This window comes from Cryptomeria japonica, chromosome 10, assembly GCF_030272615.1.
Source record: "Cryptomeria japonica chromosome 10, Sugi_1.0, whole genome shotgun sequence".
NCBI lineage: Eukaryota > Viridiplantae > Streptophyta > Pinopsida > Cupressales > Cupressaceae > Cryptomeria > Cryptomeria japonica.
The window spans coordinates 633156141-633178410 of record NC_081414.1 but is presented as its reverse complement, the minus strand read 5'-3'; the positions used below and the strand labels follow the sequence as shown (position 1 = coordinate 633178410).

The 22270-nt window shown below is 37.3% G+C and overlaps 1 protein-coding gene across 8 annotated transcripts in view; it reads right to left on the bottom strand.

Annotated features, from left to right (window-relative positions):
- LOC131036035 (ATP-dependent RNA helicase SUV3, mitochondrial) overlaps positions 1-22270 on the bottom strand; it is a 242567-nt gene that overhangs the window by 166176 nt on the left and 54121 nt on the right. For 7 of the 8 annotated variants that reach the window (XM_057967836.2, XM_057967834.2, XM_057967830.2 and 4 more), the window contains 3 exons: positions 13908-14048; positions 13204-13326; positions 12393-12470 (listed from right to left, as the gene is read on the bottom strand). In XM_057967836.2, coding sequence (XP_057823819.2) covers positions 12393-12470; positions 13204-13326; positions 13908-14048 — 342 coding nt within the window. The remainder of the gene's footprint in view (positions 1-12392; positions 12471-13203; positions 13327-13907; positions 14049-22270) is intronic. The other variant, XM_057967835.2, reaches the window with a different exon arrangement.

Genomic DNA, 22270 nt, shown 5'->3' with positions numbered 1-22270 from the left:
TTTTTAATATCGCCACCTAGATAATCCTGTTTTGGGCACGGAGTCCCGTCCTCAAACACTTGGAGCTGATCAGGACAAGTTTGATGACCGTAATCGAGAAGTTGTTATGCTTCTCAATCTCTCTATTACAGATGACCAACTACCTCGGATTCCTTCCGGTAAGTTAGCTGTAGAAATCTGGAAGCATCTGAAGGAGTTGCATGAGACATCCGACAAGAGTCGATCCTTTTTTCTGAAGAATCAACTGTTTTCCATTATGATGGATGAACGCATGTCCTTACAGGAGCATCTTACAAAGATTAAGGACATTCGAGATCAGCTCGAAGCTATTGGTCGCCAAATGGAGGAAGAGGATACGATAGTCATTACTCTGAAAAGTCTACCAAAACCATATGAGCACTTTATAGAGACTCTCAACATTACTTCTACTAATGTTGATTTGAAATTTCCAGAGTTATGCACCAAAATTTTGCAGCAGGATCGTTGGAAACAACAGTTTGGTAGCGGTGCTACTTCAGCCTCCTCAGAACATGCCTTTGCTGCCAAATCCTTTCACAAGGATAAAGGCAAATCCCAATCATCCCAGTCCTTTCAACAGAAGGGCTCTTCTCAGTCTAAGGATGGTTCCAAGAAAAAGAAGGTGCAATGCAATTACTATCACAAATTTGGTCATATGATCAAAGATTGTCGTACCAGATTGGCTTCCGAGCAGCGGGAGCAGGGAGGGTCTCAACCTAAAGCCAATGTTGTTGAGCAGAAAGAGTCTGCCTTTTATGCCTTCATGGCTAAAAGACCTACAAATCATGTGAAGTTTTCTGCCTGGTACATTGATTCTAGCGCTTCTTGTCATTTCACTCACAGGCGTGACTGGTTTGTTGAGTTCTCTCCCTACATTACCAATTACTTGCGTAATAGGTTTTCCTTTCGTGTGGTCTAGTTAGGGGTCTTTTTGAGCCTTGTTGTTAATTTGCCTTGAGTCATTTGACTCATGATTCTTGGGTGGCTCAAATAGTTAGTTGTTTGCTTTCTTTGGTTCGTTTGCTATCGGTTTGCCTTAGTGTGGTTTGTTTTTTCGTGTGTGCTTTAGCTCTTTTTGCTTTGGGTTTAGTTTTCTTTCGAGTCAGACGGTTTGCTTAGTTTAGGTGTCCTAAGTGGGAACCTTCATTTTTAAGAAAGGTTTTTGTGTTGTTTCTCACCCATTGGCATATTTTGGATCTTATGTTCGGTCCATTTCTTAGGTATCTATTCATGGAATGCTTTTGAATCCGAGGTTATTCCTCTCTAGCAGCATCTTTTGATTACTATATCTTTACACACTAATAAACTCCGAGTCATGGTTTTCAAGCGAAGTCGTGATTAGTGAAAAATCCAAAGTCTTGCTTCAGTGCCACTGTAATCGTCAAACCCAAGTGAGCTTCATTGCTTACGAGCCAAAGGAATTGACAGAATAAAAGAAAAGAAAGCAATATCAAAAGAGAGAAAAGATAAAAATAAAAATAAAAAAATCAAGAGAAAAGGAAGAGTGAAGTGAAATGAAATATCAAAATTGGCTATAAGAATATGCGAGTAACTCCATCAGGGCTATGGACGCTCGGCTGGCAATGGAGCAATATTCGTGAGATCACAGCGATAACCTCGTCGGGGCTATAGACGTCTGACTGGCAACGAGGCTCTATCCAGGATGCTTATGAAGTTTAAACAAACTACGTAGCTAATCACGATGGAACTCGCAAGTTATAATGTTCTTGTTGAAGGGAATAAATACACTCACACACACATGGGTAATCAAAGACGAAGTACCTTGATCCGGTATGGGATTCTTCTTCGTTTCTGAGTATGTTTCCTAGTCTATTGATAAGTTGAGATGAATGTCCAGAGGTTCTAAGTGTGAATTGATTCTTTATCTTTGAAATGTTCAGAAACATTTATTCGAGGTGGTGCTAGATGTTGTGAGGTATTCACACATCGCCCCATCGCAAATGGGGACCCCCACTATTTTCTTGCTTTCTAGGGTAGTGTTAGAGTCCTTAGCTATTAGCCTTTGCATTGAAGAAGTATAGATGGTCAAAAAGCCAGAAGTTAGGTGGATAGCCTTGTGTGAGGTGTGAAATGAGTGAGTTTGTTAGCCTTCAGTAACATCCAGATCACATGAAAAGTTAAGTCCATCATGAGTTCAACTTGTTGGTTAAAAATTTTGTACACCTAGAGAATGTGCAAAATTGTGGTTTCAGCCACAATGTGTGCGTATAATACTCTCCTAATTTAGGGAAGGCTCCCCCTATCTACAAACTAAACTAATCTAATATGGGTGGGACAGCAGTCTTTCTTCTTCTTTCAAGAAAAACTATACTCTTTTCTCTTCATAGAAAAGCAATAGCAATTGGAAATAAATAACAGCAAATACAGAAATTAAGCTTTTTTGTAGATTTTTTGGAACATAAAGGGAAGCAAAGTTTCCATGAAGGCACAAAGACCTCTTTCACTTCCTCGGGACGGGAAAACAGAAATGAAAGCAGAAAGTCTTCAACTCTTCTACTGTCCTATCAACCTTTGTAGATGATTTTCTGATAACTAAGCACAATATGTAGCAGCTCAAAGTCTAACCACATGATGCACCTCTTATGCACAAACATAGAAAATAAAAGCAGCACAAAATTTGCAAGTTACCCCTTTGCTTGAGCGTCCTACAATAGTTTTAGATGTGACAAGCAGCTCAAAGTTTGCAATATCAAATCTTAAAACCAATCTAAAATTCCAAACACAATAAGCAGCTCAAAGTCTGCAAGATTGAGCTTGAATCCCTCTTGTATAACACCTCAAGATCACAATCAATCTCTAGAAAATGTCGTCACATAACACCTTGAATCAACACAAAGTTTGAAAGCAATTTCCCTCTTTTAATTGACTGCAATCTGATTTACAACTAAGCTCAAAGTCTTAGAGTATACATACAAACTGGCAAAGTTTTGTTGCATTGCCAAAAGATAAAAGATTACAATAGACCCCCTCAAGTATTTATAGGAGAGGAGCCTTGAGAAAAAGGTGGGAGGATCCTAGCTAGAGAAATTCTCTCAACCACCATGACTTATCCAACTACAGTCCTAGTCTAACTCAACTTGTAGTTGTTTTACATGTAATTACATTTTACAAAAATGCAAGTAAAGTGACTTGCAATTACAAATTTGATATTACATGTAATTTGTCAAAACAAAATTACAAATGCATAATTGAAACTATTCTATGTGTCTGAAGACACGACTCTAATTACATCATCCTTCGTTTTGAAAATCTTCATGCTGCTAAAAGACACTCTACGATCGACGTAAATGACATCTTGAACCAGAACAAGAACTTACACCTTTGATAGTCTGTGTCTTTACCCAGCGAACTTCAACCTTTCACATGCTTGGGGTAGTACTAGCTTTTCAGGAGGGAAGTCCTTTGCAAGGCTGAAGTAAGAAGCCTATCTTTGTCTTGAAAGCATTATATACTCTCAATCATTCATATCACTTATCCATCTCCTTGTGTGGCTCCGTCATGTTGTTCTCTCTTTGTAACATCCTCCAATCTTGGAATTTGCTTGCAAAATAAGGCCCATGCCTTAATCCATTGATTTGGTAGGTCGTGTGTGCAAACAAGATTGACAAGGGAAGGGATAAATTGACACAAAAATGGGCTCGCAAGTGAATTTCGGGTTCTAGAAACTGCATTACATGTGTGGTAAAACAAGAGCATTAACTTGCAATTGTGGAGAACAAACATGCAACTTCATATGTGTAATGGATAACTACAAGTTTGCACTTGTATTTGGACCTTTAAAACTCATTTTAAAGTGTTTTTTGAGTGCAATTTGAACCAATTTCGGGTTCTGGAAGGTTGATTGCAAGTGAAGACACAACTGCAATCGGGTTTTAAAATTTTGACAACAAGTAGACTTTAGATGGGAAAAATGGATGAAAGTGTGAAATGAGTGGATGAAATTGTGGGAATAGGGATTTTGATATGTGTGAAATGATGGGAATGAAGCTTATGACCATGTACATGTATGGGAAGGAATATTTTCAGCTTGACAACTTGAAAAAGGGAAAAACTTCAACTTGTAATCAAATTTGTAAATCCCGAAATCAAATGAATGAGTCTCATGGCAATTCTTCAACATTTGTAAATTTTGTAAAAAAAAGATTAACTCTTTTTACCAAAGGGGGAAGGTCAACATTACCACAGTTACTTGTAATTGGGTTTTGAAAACCCGAATACAAGTAAATAGGAAAAATGAAAGAGGGGAAAATCTTGCACATTTACAACTTGCATTCAAAGAACTTATCCATTTGGCAAGATCACTTAGAAACCCGAATCCTTGCTTGGTCAAAGGCCCTAGACCAAAACAAATGAGCTTGGGAAGAACTGAAATGCTCCATAAATAGACATGTTGAAAACCCTTTGCAGCCAAAAACGGATTTTGATTCAACCTCCTCCTTCAAAAACGGCATCCAAGGAACAGAAAGAACAGGTCAATACACCTAGCAAACCCACGTATGGAAGCAAAGAGATGAATCACTTAATTGAGGAGACCAAAAACGCTTCCATACATGCTGCAAAAACGGATTGAAAGAGTGCCAAAAACGTGGCAAAAGAGCCACAAATTGCTAGTTTAAAACGCCTAAGAAAGGGTAAAAAACGTGGCAAGAAAACCATCAAAAATGGAAGCAAGGTCTCTCGTGCCTCTTTCCCTCAACACTTGGCACCATCAAATCCGGATTCAAAGCAAAAGAAATGGATTCAAACTCGAACTTCTTGGAGAAAAACTCAAGTGGGGTTCTTGGAAAGAAGAAACAAGTTAAAAATGCTTGCAAAAGACATGTAATCGGGTTTTAAAAACCCTTTTACAAGTTTTAATTGTTTCACTTTTTCAACTCCTAAGGCAAATTCGGGTTTGTGAGAGGAAAGAACAAAAAGACGTCAAAATCACTTGTAATAGGGAAATAAAATCCCCTTTACACGTTTAAAATGACTTTGACAAAAAGACTTGTAATAGGGAAATAAAATCCCTTTTACATCTAAAATTCACTTAAGTAGGAACTTTTAAAAGAAATTACAAGTACTTTTTTGAACTTATAATTTTAAATTCACTTGTAATTTGTCCAAAAAGTTCCTACAATGACTTAAAAGACATAAAAAGCAAGGGGGAAATAAAAAGTAAGTTAGAAGTAACAAGTTTTTAAATAAAGTGCACTTGTAATTGTTTCAAAATTTCCCTACAACACTAAAACAAGAGAAAAATAAAACTTGCAATCAAAAGAAAATTTCCCACCTACAATCAGGAAGAAAAAACCCGAAATTGAAGGAAAGACATAGCAAACGAACTCGAAACATGACGAAATTTGAAAAGTGAATTGAGGATGGACCGATGATAAGTCCAGTTCACCAAGGAGCCAAATTTTTGCCTCGGGAAGCATGCCTTAAGAGTAAAATCTTCAACCTGCAGTGACTGCTCTGAAACCCGAAATTACACAAAAAGCTAGGAAAATGAAGGCCAAAACTCACCAAAACTTGGACAATGACTGCAAAGACACCCCCCAATGATTTGAGACCAACAAATGTGAGTTTTGTACCTTGTAAAACATTCCTTAGAGACAAAAATGACACATTTTAAGCAAAAATTTGTAGGGATTGTCCCATTTTTGAAAATCCAAAAATGAGGACAACACAACCAAAGAGTGTGAGAGGCTACTAGATAGGAAAACTTCAAGTGCCACTCTCCCAGAGCGAATTTCACTTCAAAGTGCCCCAAGTTGAAGGCGAAGTCACATTTAAGGTAAGTTTTGAGGTCTTATAGTATATAGAAACATGAACTAAGGTATGAAGTAGTGAGATGCAACTTTAAGAGTACATTTTGATGAACTTCAAGTGCTTAAGGTTAAAGGCGAAAAAGTTTCAAGTCCTCCTCTTGAGGAGCGAAATTCATTTCAAGCGCCCTTAGATGAGAGCGAAGTGCTCCTAGACCACACTGTGAGCCTAGTTTAGCAAGCTTGAATTAACAGAATGGAGGAGGGTGAATGAGAAAACACTAAGTGTCAAATTTCAATTAACTTCATGAGCTTCTCTCTCAGAGCGAAAATTCATCCTAAGACCTCATGTTGAGCATGGTATAAAACATTAGAGTTGAGAGAGTGAGTGAAAGTGAGCAAAGCAGAGTTAGAATTCTGATTTGAAATCGCTTCATGACCATCACTCTTGGAGCGAATTCCCCCTAGAAGCCTTGTATGGGTGTGAATGAAGATAGTGAGTATGATTTCGATTTGAGATCGCCTCAAGTGCTCCCTTAGAGAAAATTTTACTTCATGTGCTCTTTGATAGGACTGAATTTTGCATTTTAGGCCTTCATAGGAAAAGTTTAACATGTTTTTGTAGATGAAGACTTAAAAAACCTAAGGATTGAGTTGAAGAAACAATGAAGTGATTGAAGAAAAGTTTGTTTTAGTTTGAAATTCACTTCATGTCCAAGGCAAGGGGAGCGAACTTCATGTCCAAGGCAAGAAGAGAGAACTTCATGTGCTAAGGAAGGAGAGCGAACTTCATGTGCAAGCCAAGGGGAGTGAACTTCATGTCCAAGCCAAGGGGAGCGAACTTCATGTACTGAGGTAGGGGAGCGAACTTCATGTGAAAGCCAAGTAAAGCGAACTTCATGTGCATGTGATCAAGAGCGAATTTGTAATATTGTTTATGAGAACATTGCTTTGAACCGATTTAATGCTTGGAACGAGTGATTTTGAGTTAAGAAAATGAATAGGCAAGATAGAAGGTTACTTCATGTGCTCCCATATTGGAGCGAACTTCATGAGCAAGGTGATTGGAGCGAACTTCATGTGCATAAGCCTTGGAGCGAATTTGCAAGATTGTTTATAAGAACATTGCTTTGAACCGATTTAATGCTTGGAAGGAGTAATTTTGAGTTACGAAGATGAATAGGCAAGATAGAAGGTTACTTCATGTGCTCCCATATTGGAGTGAACTTCATGAGCAAGGTGATTGGAGCGAACTTCATGTGCATAAGCTAATAGATCATTTCCTTGAACTAATTTGATGTCTTAACATACTTAGGAGAGAATAATTTTGAATTTGAGATGATAAAGGACAAGTTTAAGGGTAACTTCATGAGCATCAGGGTTGGAGCGAACTTCAAGTGTTCCTCTCTAGGAGCGAAAAACAACTTCAAGTGCCCCTTCATGAGAGCAGATTTTCTCTAAATCCTCTTACCAAACCTGCAAAACACATAAAATCAAAGAATATATCAAGTTAAAAGAACTATCAAGGTTATATATTATGTGTATTTGATGCCATACTTGTTTTGTTTTGCAGAAATGAAAGGAAGATGATGCAAATTGCAAAGCAACACCTTGAAGAAATGAGAGAGGGAAGATTGCAAGACTCGGCCACCATGCAAGTTCAAGAAGAAAACTTCATCAGCAAGCACAAGGGTATCAAGAAAGGAAGAATCTGAACTCTTACCACACTATGGAGACATGAAGAGATCAAAGGAGTGCAAAAGAGGAGTTATACAATCACCCCAAGGCAAGCGAGGATGAAGGAAGGACTCAGCTACCTCAATGTTTCAAATTTCTCATCACCATTACTTTGAGCAAGCTTGAAAGGTTGAATATTAAGAGATATTTCTCAACATCCCTTCATGGTGATGAACTAGGTTTACAAGTGCAAGTTGAAGTGGCTTCCTAGTTATCATCCCAGTCACTACCTCCACCAATTAGAGAAGTTCCACATCAGCACGTCTAGATGCAATGAACTTGAGTCATACATGAAGGCACAAACTTCGAGGCGCCCAACCTTATTATCTATTGGTATGCCAAAGTGTTGTAATTATTTCATTGGCCAAGATTGAGTTTGTTGTAACAAACCCTAATTAGGGTTTTCAATGTAAAATCTCGGCCACTGATCTCAAATTGATCTAAGCCATTTCATTGTATTGAGAGCATTATAAAAGGCTTAAGCTCTTCATTTGTAAAGGTTAATAGTTAATAGATAGTTAGGAGAATCGTAATAGAATAGAAGTTAGAGTAGGAGAAGGCAAAGATTGTTGCAAAACCTTGTTAAGAACAATTGATTTCATTGAAGTTATAGTGAGTTTGATTTGTTGCTTCAACAACTTGCATAATCTTTACTTCTCAATTTGTTTTCATGTTGATTAGATTGAGTGGAAGAAATTGTTGAATGCATTTGTGTGGAATCCGTTTAGTCCATACCACTAGCCTCTTGGTGATTGTAAGTGTGCCTTGTGTGCTCAACTGGAATGATATGATCTTAACTTCAAATTGTTATGCGTCCATTATTTATGCATTAACTTGAATGGTGATCAATGTTTGATGGTAATGATTTGAACATTTTTGAATTATCCCTTAGAAGATTGCACTAAGCTTGTGTCAAATTGTTCAATTTGTTGGTGAGACCTTGCTCAGTAGGATTCCATCTAATCATTCATCCATATTCTTGCATTCTAGGCTTTAAGATAGAATTCCTCGACCCTTCATCTTTTGCCCCTTTTTTCAATTCAAGCTAGTTTAGGATAAAAAGCATCACAAGATTGCAATATCAGATGCTCAAGTTCCATCAATTCAAGCATTCAACAATTCAACGTAAGTCCCCTTGTGATTCCAGCATAATCACATCAAACCAACGAGCTTACCCACACGTCGTGACCCGACATTTATGAACCTTGGAGTTATCTCAAGTGATCCTTATGCGAATCTTCAGCATTTGAGTAACTTTGTTCAAGAGAGGATAAGATACTTTTGGGTATTTTATTATGTGTCTGCATGTGTATGAAAAACACATCAACAAAACCCTAATTAGGTTTTTATTGTAAAATCTTGGCCATTGATCTCAAATCAATATGAGCCTTTGAATTGTAACGAGCTCTCTATATAAGGCTCAGTTTTCTCATATGTAAAGGTTAACATAGGAGTAGTGGAATAAGACAAGAAGACAGCGGGAGAAGAGCAATAGTTAGATAGCAATTAGCTGATAGTTAAAGTAGGAGGAAAACTTGAAGTTGTTGCAAAGGCTTGTAAGTTTTCCAACTCCTACTTTAACTATAGCAATTAGCTGATAGTTAAAGTAGGAGGAGGAAAACTTGAAGTTGTTGCAAAGGCTTGTTGGAGTAATACTTAAATTCATTGAAGTTATGGTGAATTTGGTGTTATTTCCACTCGTGGCATGATTTCTTGTCTACTTCTCATAGTTTAATTGAATTTCATTGATTATAATGTATGCTTATGAAGATATTTTGGTGAGCTCCTTGGTTCATACTTTTTGTAGCTTGTTGATTGTATGCTACAATGCAAAGTTAGCCTGAACCTTACACTTGTGTTTAGTTCAACTATGAATGCTTATTCAAGTTGCGTCATGTATGGGTATTTGCATGAATATTCATGATATGAAAACCTTTCTCATCCCTTAGAAGATCGCATCAATCTTGTGTAGTTGTTGTTATCATGGCGAAGCAAGATTTGATATGAAGGAGTTTGTCTATCCAAGTAAGATTCATCGTTATCTTTGATCTTAGGAGTAGCTTAGTCTTCTTAAACCCTATCTTTTGCCCTTTTTTCTAATCAAGTTAATTTCCACGTTCCAGCAACATCTAAACATTCAACATTCAAGTATTCAACGTAAGTCCCCTTGGATTACCAACAATCACATCAACCAATTGAGCTATCTACACATCAAGGCTTGACTAAAGAAACTTTGGAGTTGTCTCGATTGATCATATAAGTTAGCATCCGAGGAGATTTTGATCAAGAGGGGATAGAATACCTTTGGTATTTTATTCTGTGTTTGAGGTGTATAAAAAACACATCAACGCCATGGTGCTTCATAATGTGTATGGGTTGTTGGGAAAAGCCTTAAAGGAATTCACATGCACATTATGTAATTTACAATAATGATTAAGATAATGTCCCTAACCCTAGTAGAAATGATTGATTTTATATCTAACATTATTGATGGGCCTCAATCAGGATCTAATTGCTAAATGATATCTCTATTTCATTCCTTACCTTACTTGGGATTGTGATTTTAGGGCAAAAATCAAGGGCATTGGAAAAAGGGACATTACAAAACATCATTCATTTGAGCGCTTTAGCAAGGATGGGGATAAATTAGGTCTCTTTAGCTTCTCTTCATATGCATTCATGCAATTGGCTACAAGTTTCAGCTATACTTGGTACGTTGTGGAAGATTGTGCGGTAGTGCACCATATGGGGTTAACGGCTTGAAAGAAACCATAAGATCTTCAATGGTACCTCCACAATGTGGATGCTATGCTAGCACAAATCAAGGCCTCCATCTATTCCTACTTTGCTTCTTGCTAAACATGGGATCAAGGATATTCTCCCACCATCACAATTTAATCTTGAAAAAATGGAATTAGGAAACTCCTCCCCCCATTAGAGGATTAAGAGAAAAGAAAACTAACGAGAAATTTGGTTTTCAAATTGAGACCCCTAGAGAGTTCCTAGAAGCTAAATTTTGATGGTGCTTCTAGAGGCAACCCAAGTTTGGTAGGTGTGGGATTGATTATTCTAGGTGACAAAGGTTCTTTTGTTCATGGCAGCTAGTTATTCTTGGGTAATCACGTGAACAATTAGGCTGAATGGGAAGCATTAACTACAAGTTTATCTCTAGCTAACTCACTTGGTGTAAAGAAGCTAGTGTGGAAGAGGATTCTCTTCAATGGGAAAAAATCCAAGAAGACCAAGTAAAGAAATCCTCATGCCACTTAATTTTCAATACTTACAAGTGATACAATGCTATCAATGCATTTACAAAGCTCCTCACAATTGCAATCAGCCCCCACAACTCTAATAACCTTGCACCTGTACAATACAATCTAGAAAACAACTTTATGATCCAACAAGCATTTAATCTCCTTTCCCAAATGCCCAAGGCTTTCCTATAAACTACCAAACATTTACTAAGTGGAAGTCCAACCGTCCAAAATGAATGTCGCTTCAAGTTCCCCAAATTGTCCCCTAAATGGCAAAGTCACCTATTTTGCCAGTAATTCATTCGCTGGTGCAGTCAGGGTGTCACATCATTCTCTAGGGTGATCCTGCAATTTACCCTTATTCAACCAGAAGTCAGTCCAAAATTGTCTTCCTAAGTGTTATAAAGCCTGCAATTTTGTCCCAATGACTCCTAAAGATGACTCATTCCATCCTGGAAGCAATATTGACTCCATCACATCATTTCTCGTATTGGATTCCACTTAAAACAACGAATTCCATAAAATTAATGCATAAGGCTAACTCAAATACTGAAAATGGCAACCATGATCTTAGTGATCTTTCAGCTTGACCCAACTTTTAAGATCAAATTGTCATCTCTAAGCATAAAAGACCAATTACTGATCAATTTGTGGATTAACTCATACCCTTTGTTGCTTGTGTTCATCAAATATGAACATAACAATCATCCTGGTGAAAAAGCGTAATCTTAGTGAATATAAATGATTATATTTATGTTAAACAAGGGAATGGGTCATGTTCTACAGTTTTGATAATGTAAAAACAGAAATAATGGTCTTTTCAAAAGTTAGCAGTAGACAATTCGCTCAACAATCTTTCTCTAATTTCTCTTTCTTTTACTCCTAGAAATAAATCATGACAAATTGAATAAATTTATATTCATAAGAGACATCTAAGCTTAAACAAAGTATTTTTCTTTTAAATGTTGTGGAAATGTAGAAAAATGCTCAATAGACCCCTTTCGTTACATCAACTGCCAGATAGGGTGACACAATCCACAAAAGTAGCCTTTACCACCTGGATTAAGGATAATCCTCAGCATTTGGATTATGTAGATGGATAAATCTACATTTCAACATTCACTTACGTATATACATAGATGACCACTATCACAGACATCAGAAGTAGAGATGATCAATATACACACTATGAAAATGCTTATCCAGAAGAAAGGCATTGCACAAAGATATGCCAAATTGGATTACTTTCACTATATGTAAATGCAAATGGCATTGTCTCCACGTATAACAGGACTTGTACTCATTGAGGTGTCCATGAATAGCAATGAGAGATGACACATAAAATGCGACTACAATAGTTTCACTTTGTTTAATCATACCTCTTATTTATATTTTTTTTTATCATTCCTTTTCTTTTCCATTTGCTTTTAATTTTTGGCATCATGCATAGATAAGTATATCAAACAAAAAATATATAAAACAAATTCAAAGAAAATTGAATATTAGCCAAATTATAAGGATAAGAAGACTATTAAGTAGCACTAATAACAGATTAGGAAAAATTACTATAGAAAATGCCAATTTTTTAAACTAATGTAGTGCAAACCGAACATACCTGTCTTGTACGTGTCTCAGGTGGCAATGATCCATACACTATTGAACATAAATGTTCCCCTTTGGCTTCAATTTTTTTCTGTTCAAAACATTTACCAAAAATATGAAATGAAAGAGATTATACAGAAGACTGAAGCCCCTACCTGTCCTTACTATGTGGGTATTACAATTATAGAGCAGAACGACTATCAATAATGATAGCAACAGTGTTACTTCTGAAATTATTTATTGGCCATCTGTGATTTAGTAATATACACATAACAATGAAACACTTCAAGCCCACAAAATTGCAACCCAGAAGAAATGAGATTTAAACTTGAGTCTAACTCTACAACCAGCCAGTCAACAACTTTCTATTCACTTAATAAAAACAACATACAGCACAAAACATGACAACATATATAGTATTAGGAAAGGAAAAATTAAAAAATAAAAAGACATTCTTTTATGAATGTTAAAGAAAAAGAATGACTTGAATTTTGAGGAAAGAAACTTTATTTTACTCCATTTTAAGGAATCGAATTATTTTCTTAGATAGATATAGTCGATATAAAATCAGTATGGAATACGGATCTTATGTTAAAATGTTAATTAGAGATTATACTACACAAAGGGGAATTTGAGTTCACTGATCAGCATACACTGACATAAACACATTATTTCCTAGAGTAACATTTCTAGAAATAAAACAAATTGCCTTTTCTCCTACCTTTTTATTGAAACAACACTTCCTAAAACTAACTTTTGTCCATGCATTGAAACAATAATTCAACACTCTTCATCTGATACAGCATGATTACCAGCATACTTGCCTTTATATAATAGATATTTTGTCGAGAGAATGCAACAACACAATCTCCTGTGCGAATCTCTGAAAAAGAATCCAATGGCCTTTCTGATGGAATTAAAGGAGAAAGTCTCTTATAGTATTCAACCTGAATGCATAAAAAAAAAAAAAGGTTGAAAACATTAAGCTAAGACATTAGGTGTCTAAAATTGTGTATTGTTAAGATCAGAATAGCATTCAAAAGTAATATTTATCAAGATTATAAGTTTGCTATCGATAAGAAAAATTGCTGACTTTATGAAACCAGTTAAAATATTGAAGCAGACCAACATATTTTGACATGATCCGACCCCAACAACCTTACAGCTAAATATGAAATTAGAAAACCAAGAACTATACAACATCAAAAACTGTGTAATAGTCAAATCCCCTATGGTAACTAATAAATAAAAAATTAAAAAGAATCTCAAGAACTTTGCTACAAAGGATAGAAATGAGGCAATTCAATTTATTCCCTGCATGAAAATTAAAATCTAAGTTTAACTTCCATTATCGTGTGTCCACAGCTTCACTTCAAGAAAAGAGAGAATGTTTTCAACTTCAAGAATTAAAAAAACAGATGACACTTAACAATTTAAGGAAACAGGAAAGAAAAAAAGAGAGATAAAATGGAGTTTGTTAGGAAATTATACTCTCAGACAAGAACAGCAGAAGATTCTGCTTCATCACCTGCATAATATCACCTGTAACACTAAGCATTTCCTGAATAAGAGAAACAACGGCTGGTTCCCCACAAAGGTGCAACTCATCAGCCGGAATTCCAAGCAAGGCACGAGTAAATGAGAAACCTCTCGTTTTGCAGGCAATCATCTAAGCAAGAAATAAAAAGTATGTAATTCAGACAGTGTAATTGAATAGACCTTTCAAATTTTCCTTAGCAATTACCCATTAGACAAAAGAAAATCCTCCAGCTTTGCAGCAAATCTATGCACACATATAAAAAAAATACTTGAAAATGTAGTTCAGAGTCTCCAACTAAATGTACATCATTTCGGGAAACTCAAATAATAATTAATCACAGAAAGAATGAATCCTTCATTGCAGCCATCATCTAGATGTACAAAAGAACAATTAAGCTTCCATAACATTCTTTATCTCCTTGGAAAAACATCTTGCAATGAATGCCATTTACACATTGAATATGTGCTTATTTCATATGTTAAAATGAAAAAGAACAGTCTTCTGTTCAATAGTTATAGAGTTCTTAAACAGGTTCAGGTAGTGACATACTCAATTAGTTAACATCTTCAAGATTCATATTGCCTTCCATGTATCCTATTGGAGGAAGGTGACTAGAGAGAACATTGCCAAAAAGACAGCATTGCGAGAAATGGAAGATGGCAGTGTTCCACGGGTGTTGGGGATGGGGGGGGCAAAGGGCCTAAGTTTGGGGACGGCGGGGGGAGGGGGGAGAGGGGGGTGGTGCTGTTGGTGCTGATATAGTTATACATATACTTATAGTACTTGAAAAACTAGTTTTGAAAATATGTATAACAGTATAGGAATTACATTTCAAATGAAACTAAAGGAAATTAGTAAAATTATAACAGAAAAAATTTTGAAATACTAAATCTAAATACGAAGATTTCTTGAATGCTAATTGCTAAATAAAATTTGACAAATGAAATTGTCAAATTGGAGATTTCTATTATATCGAAAATATGAATATTTGATGTCATATGAGATATCACAAAGTCTATAAGATGATTACATGATTCATCATTACAATGTCATTGCAATGAGTAGCAAATACAGATACTAATAAAATAGTATTACAAAAGACAAAATGCCAAAATGTCAAAACTCAAAATGTAGTGAAGGGAGGCCTCTAATCATCTGCAAACTCATCATCATTGGAACTGCTGGACTCCACAAGGTCAAGATCCCTCAAGCTCACACCAACAAGCCCTGCATCTGAAGTGGTAGGATAATCCTCATCAATCTGTGATGGCTCCTTTGGCTCTACATCCCATCGTGCCGCTAGACTCTCCTTGTGCATTGCGGTCCATGAGACGCAAAGCACTGTGTACAGCCACAAGCTTCTTTTCTCTCTTAAAGGTAAGGTTGTTCCTCTTAAGAGAGTGGATGAAGCTATATGTAGACCAATTCCTCTCAACAGCTAAAGAACTAGAAACCTGGGATAGCAGACGGATAGCTAGAGTGGTGGTCAAAGATTTCGGACCATGACAATCCCACCACAAAAGTGGGTCCTCACGTGCCATAGTTTCTATATCCATCTTTGCTGCATCTAAATAGCCTCTAAGAGTGGCAAATCTTCCCCACTCAGTGCGAATTATGTCGACATCTCTAGAATCATACATCTTCTCTATGCACCTAAAGAAATCTGCCTTCACCTCATCATCCTGAATTGGTGTCACTTTACTCGGTCTAGCCTTGTACCACTTAGGATTCAAAGTAAAGGCAGCCATATACAAAGGAGTGTTCAACTTGTCCCATCTACACTGAATGATTGGCCGGATGTGCTCATTGTAGAATGATAGAGAGGGGTCCTTCACTCGCACAGCAGCCCTCATCTAGTCAAGCATAGAGTCGATGCACTCATACACCTCTCCAAGGTTAGGTGCAACCCCATCCCCCTATCTGATAACTTGGAATACTGCATAAGTGATGGAGACAATGTATTTCGCATCAGCCCAAAACACATCACTCTTCACTATCTCCTTCACCCTTCTCCCCTGCGCTGTCTTGGCCTCGGCCCACTTATTCCACTCAATAATCATAACCATGGGTTGCAATGCCTCTTGCAACTCAATCATTCTCTCCAAGAGAATGAAATAGGATGCATATCTGGTCTCAACTGGTTTCAAGAACTCCTTCGCGAAGGTCCTGAAGAGTACATTTGAAGTGTGGTGATTGCAAATAAACATCTGCACATCTCTCGCATCGGTGACCACTCCTCTAATCCAATCAATCTTCCCCATGTCCTTGAGTGCATTGTTCATGGCATGCACACAACATGGGGTCTACCAAATATGTCTATAGGCTGCCTCAATGAGTCTCCCTGCTGCTCTACACACATGGGCTACATCTGTCACTACTTGGACCACATTTTGTGGCCCAACCTCCTCAATAGCCTCCCTGAGGACCTGAAATTCAAAATCAGCATCTTTGTGATGCCCTGTACAATCAACTACTCTAAGTATGGGCCCTCTGCACATGTGACCATGATGTTGATGAGTGGACGATGGCTAATGTCTGTCCACCCATCCAAAACTATGTTACACCTAGATGCCACCCAACATGCCTTCATCTTCTCCATCAAAATATTGATCTTGGAATAGCACTTATCCAAGATTGAGGTCCTCATTTTCGTTTCACCTCGTGGCACATATGATGTTCCTCCCTTCACCACCATAGCCATCATATCCCTATGATAAGGACATCGTGTAACATGAAATGGGATGCCACTGGCCAAGAAGAACTTCCCAATGGATTCATCTATCTCATCTCTCAACTGCACATTAAACATATCAACTGTGGAGTTACTCTGCAATGTCTGCAACTTGTGTTTCCCTGTCTCCTTAGCCTCTTGTGATTGGGGCATGGCACTAGAAGTGGAAGTGGATGGAGATCCAAACATCATTCCTCTTGTTTGCGAAGCATGAGGAGAAGTATGTGGCACATGCTAGTTGTGTTGAAGAGCTGCCCTAGCAGACAAAGTAGTAGGGACTGAAAAATTTGTGTCATCTGGAACGCCCCAAAGCTTGTTAAACTCAATTTTGTACTGTATATTTTTAGCTTCAAGAACTTAAGCTGATCCACACCCTTTCTTGTCCAAAAAAGAATGTGTGCATTCACTCTAGTGATGCTACCAAACTATTCAACCCCACAAATGTTGCACTTCCACTTCCTTGTTCCCCCACCTGAACATGATGTGCCTTCTACTCTTGAAGCAAACTGTCTGGGAGGAGATTTAGGATCATAAGCACCCCTAGCATACTATGCCAACAACTCTGAAGGGCAACCTATACTAGTTGGTGCACTCGCCATGGAACTAGATCAGGCTCCAGGATCAGCCCCATGGTCGCCCCCCTCATCCTCAGGTTCAAATTTTGAATCATGTACACTATGAGAATGGATTTCCATCTCATTCTCACTCATTTCTTGGGAACTCATTGTGAAAGTGACACTGCATTTCACAAAATAAATATAAAAATAAAATCAGCCTAGTTTAACAAATTGAAATACAAAATTGGAACTTCAATTTTGAAAACAAAATTTACAATTTATAATTTTATATCATTTAATGATGAATGATTCATTCATCATTTTGCCCTTAAGATTCAACATCAAATCTGATTTTGAGATGAATAAGAAAAAAAACAAGTTTAAAATTAATTTTTAAACAAACAAAGAATTGAAAAATGAAAATCAGAAAATAAAACAAGAAAAACCCTACCTTTTGCTTGAAAAATCTCTCCAAAATGCAGTAGAATCCTCTTCTTCTTGCTCCTCACTCCTATCACACTTGCACTCACTTTTTTCACTCCTTCAATCAGACTTCTACAAGTTTTTCCTCCTCTTCAACTTGCTGGAAAAAAATCAATCTCTCAAAATGTGAGTGAAATCATTAAATATGATGGTTTTTTGTTGTTTTGGGGGAAGAAGTGGGGCCCACATCAAATTAGGGTTATCCCCCAACCCCCAAAAATCAAACTTTTTTTTAAAATTTTAACTTTTTATATTGCATTTGACGTGGGGCGACGAGAGACATCTAGACGTCTCCCCAACCCTCGAGAAACACCTAGGCATCTCCCAAGGAGGCGTGGAGACGTGGAGACGTCTCCCAGGAAGACTTGGGGACGTCTCCTTGGGAGACACGGAAACGTTTCCCCATCTCCAGCGGAGCACCAATAGTAGTGGCGGGACAGCGGGAGACGTCACATCCCCGTTTCCCCATCCCGGAAACGTCCCCGTCTCCGAAACGCAAACTTTAAGCTTCTTTAAGGATTCCAATAGACCACACAAGACAAACTTACAATCAGCAAATTGCCAGTGGTATGGATGTATGAATTTCACCATTAATCATGCACAAAGTTCTTTCATTCATCTAAACAACATGAAAATGAATGACAAGTAAAGATCATGCAAATTGTTGAAACAACACATTAAATCCACCATAGCTTCAATGAAATCATATGCTCCTTACAACAAAGTCTTGGCAACAATCTTTACCTTCTCCTAATCTAACTTCTATTCTAATTGCTAACTATTGATTGCTATCTATGAACTACTATCTATTACTCTAATCTTGTTGACCCTTAACAAATGAGAAAACTAAGCCTTATATAGATAGCTCTTTACAATGAAAGGCTCAGATTGATTCTCAAATCAATGGCCAAGGTTACAAGATGAAAACCCTAATTAGGGTTTTTTACAACAAACTCCTTTTGGCCAATGAGAAATTTACATTTAGGTTCAATATTGAATGTGAACCAATAGGAAATGAGGTTAGGTATCTCGAAGTGCCCATGGGATGAGTCAGGTACATTGCATCTGGTCATGTTGATTTGGAACCCTTTGATTGGTTGAATGGTGACTAGGATGACACCAAAGTTTGCTTGTAGACTTGATACCTCACCACAAGCAAATGTTGATGCCTCAAGCAATATCTCTTGACACTCAGCATCTCAAGCTTGCTCAATGTGGTGATGGGAAGCATCATTATGGTTAAGCAAACTTTTATTAACTTTTCTAAAACTATCTACTTCCTGGATCACGTTTGATGTAGACTATGTGATGCCCTTGGTTGATCTTCCCTTATTTGTGATATACTTGACCTTGAGCTCTAACTTCATCTCCTTCCACTTTGTATTGCTTGAAGTCTTAAGGTCGTAGGATTATCTTCATGGGGTGATTATACCCTTGAGGTTATTACACTCAAGTCTCTACCTTGTCATTGATCCCCCTTGCTATGGCTTTACTTCTTCATGTTATTGGGGTATTTCCTCATGCTATGATGTCTTGATTCTTTCAATCACCCCCTAATTGTCTTGATGATGTAAGTCCTGATGTGATGCAACCTTGAACCTATCTTTCAAGTTGTGAAATTCCTCTTTTCGTTCCTTGCACGATCTAGGCTTGATCCTTGGCCTTCTTATCATCTTCTCAAGAAATTTTGTAATTCTTCTTGATACTGCAATGTTTGATAGTGTGAACTATAGATGTTGTTCTCCTCCTAGCTTATAAGTGTTCATCTTTTCACGTCTCAAACCTGCAATACAGAATGATTTAAAATCATATCACATCAATAAAGACAAAATCTTGACAAATACAGAATGTTAGGTCTGATTCTATCTCATCCCAAGGTCTAATTTTCAAATAATCTTGTCTTTGATGTTGATACAGGTCTGATTTTAGGTCTGATCCTAATCATGAATTTGATTTTGGGGTCGCTTTAAGGTCTGAATCTACTGTTTGCAAGTCGGATTACCTACACCTCGCTGAGTGCATTTTGTGTGTTTGTTTGCACAAGATGGCACAAATTTGGCAATCATTGGCACAACTTAAGGAGGGCGGCATTACATGCTTTGATTGCACAAATTATTACTTCCCTCTTGTTGGCATTTTGGATATGCATGCATAAACAAGGTGGGGTTTTGATGTTCAATTGCATAGAGATTTCGATATTGAGTTCTTGGTTTGTATAATGTCGGTGTCCTTACCCCTATTTGCATAAAGATTTTGGCCCTTTCTTGCCCATTTGCATCAGTGAATTTGTTTGATAAATTGTTGATTGCTTGATTACACCAATACAAATCGGTGTTTATGTGTTCATTTGCACAATTAGTATAATGGCCTTCATTTGCATTAGCTCATCCATTTGATGAAATGTTGATTGCCCTTCTCCACCAAGACATATCGGTGTTTTGCTATTCATTTGCAAACTTAAGTTGGTTTGATCAACTTTTGGTTGCCACATTGACCCTAAGCAAATTTACCCTTAGGGCTTCATTTGCATGAGCAATCTTGATGAAGATATTGCCTATCCCTTGTATGAACAGAACTCTCTTTGCTAAATCAGCCTTTGATGCCTCATTCGCACAAGCTTGGCAATGAATTGAGTCTCTTTCACATAAGCAGCGTGTTTGATTGTTTTTTTATCACCTTATTGCAATTAAGCAAATTGGCCCTTGAGACCTCATTCGCACAACTTTGGCGGTATTGAACTCTCCACTTGCAAAACTTAAACTTGCCTAAAATCAATCTTAGGGTGGCAGCATTTGTAGGTTCATTTGCATAACAAGGTCTTTGGGCAGCCTTTAATTGCACGAGTGATTTGCCCCTTAAACCTTTAGATTGCACGTTGCCTTGAGCGATGTCTATTGCCTTATTTGCACACATTTGATGGGAATTTCATGCTGTCTTGAATTTGTTTGCACAAGGCTAACTTTGTCTTAGGCGGGATTTTATGCTTTGTTTGCATAATCAAGTCGGTTTAGAGCCTTTCATTTGCACAAACATCTTGCTTAGGCAGTATTTAGGGCTCTATTTGTAAAGACAAACTTGCATACCATTTGTGCCATAGAAAGCTCATTGACTAAGATAATCAATTTGGTGTATCTCTGCCTCAATCATTTCTAACTTAGTCTCATTTCATCTTCCATCCATTTAAATTCCTCATAGGGGGCAAACCCTAGCCAAGACCACATTTTAAGCAAACTCATGCCTTAGTCAAATTTTCATCTCAAAACCTTAATGTACCCAATGTTATCATGCTTCATCGTTTGTTTATCACTGAAAGCAACTTTGGTTACCATTTTCTCAATTTAATCTATTCTATTCTAAAAACCCTAATTCTCACCATCCCAAACCCTCAGACCTTTTGCTTGCAAACTGACAACTCTCTTACCTCTTGACAATATTAGCAACTTTGACATCTCCTATCGACCTAATCTTAACTACTCATCCTGGGCTGACAAAACCATCCTCCACTCATAAGTAAAGGATAACAACCAAGAAACTACAAAGAAAAACACTAAGCAAAGCAAAAAGTGGGGGTCCCCATTTGCAATGGTGCAATGTGTGAAAACGTCACAACACATACCTAACCAAATATCTTGATATTCTCCCACTTGTATACATTGCAAAAGCATAGAAAACAAACAAACAAACAAATCTAATAGCTAAGAGTAATGCCCATTGCCAATTTGCACCATCTATACTTCTTTGTGCTCGCAAGGTTGGTCAACGATTCTACAATGTTCTTGAAAGTGTCCACCTCTATCATCACTCAATCATTCTCCACCATGTCACAAACAAAATGATACTACACATCAATGTTCTTTGTCCATGCATGAAACATAGGGTTCTTCGCTAAACATATAGCATTCACACTATCATAGTCAATATGCACTACCTTGTCTTAGACTAATATCAAAACACAACATTTGAAGCCGAAGTGCCTCCTTACAAGCATGAGTAGCTGCCATGTACAATGTTTCTGTAGTTGAAAGAGTAACTATAACTTGCTTCTTGTTCATCCAACTATCTACACCACCAAATAAATTAAGAACATATACACTAGATGATTTCTTGCTATTGATATCACTAGGCCAATTTGAGTCAATGAAACCTTGTACGTTCAGCTCCATGCCTAGCTTATGACCTCCTTGGTAGTAAATATTAAACTTTCACAACAGCCCTGTAGACAATTGCATGCATTAGACCTCCAACTGCACTAGAATATGAAACATTACACATCCTTTTTCTTGTCCTCTATCAAAAGTCATTGTATCACACAACTTTGTTTCCAAACGAATGGAAACACACATAGGATTATAGTCTTGCATCTTAAAATGCTACAACGTAGAGTTAACATACCTTTTCTGACTCAACCAAAGCCTTTTCTTAGCCTTATCCCTCTTAATGTCCATTCCTAGAATGAACTTAACAGCACTTAGATACTTCATGTCAAATTATAATGAGAGCTAAAACTTAAGCTTCTTGATCGTGTCCTTATTGTTACTAATTAGCACGTCACACATATATAAAAAGATCACCAACCCGCT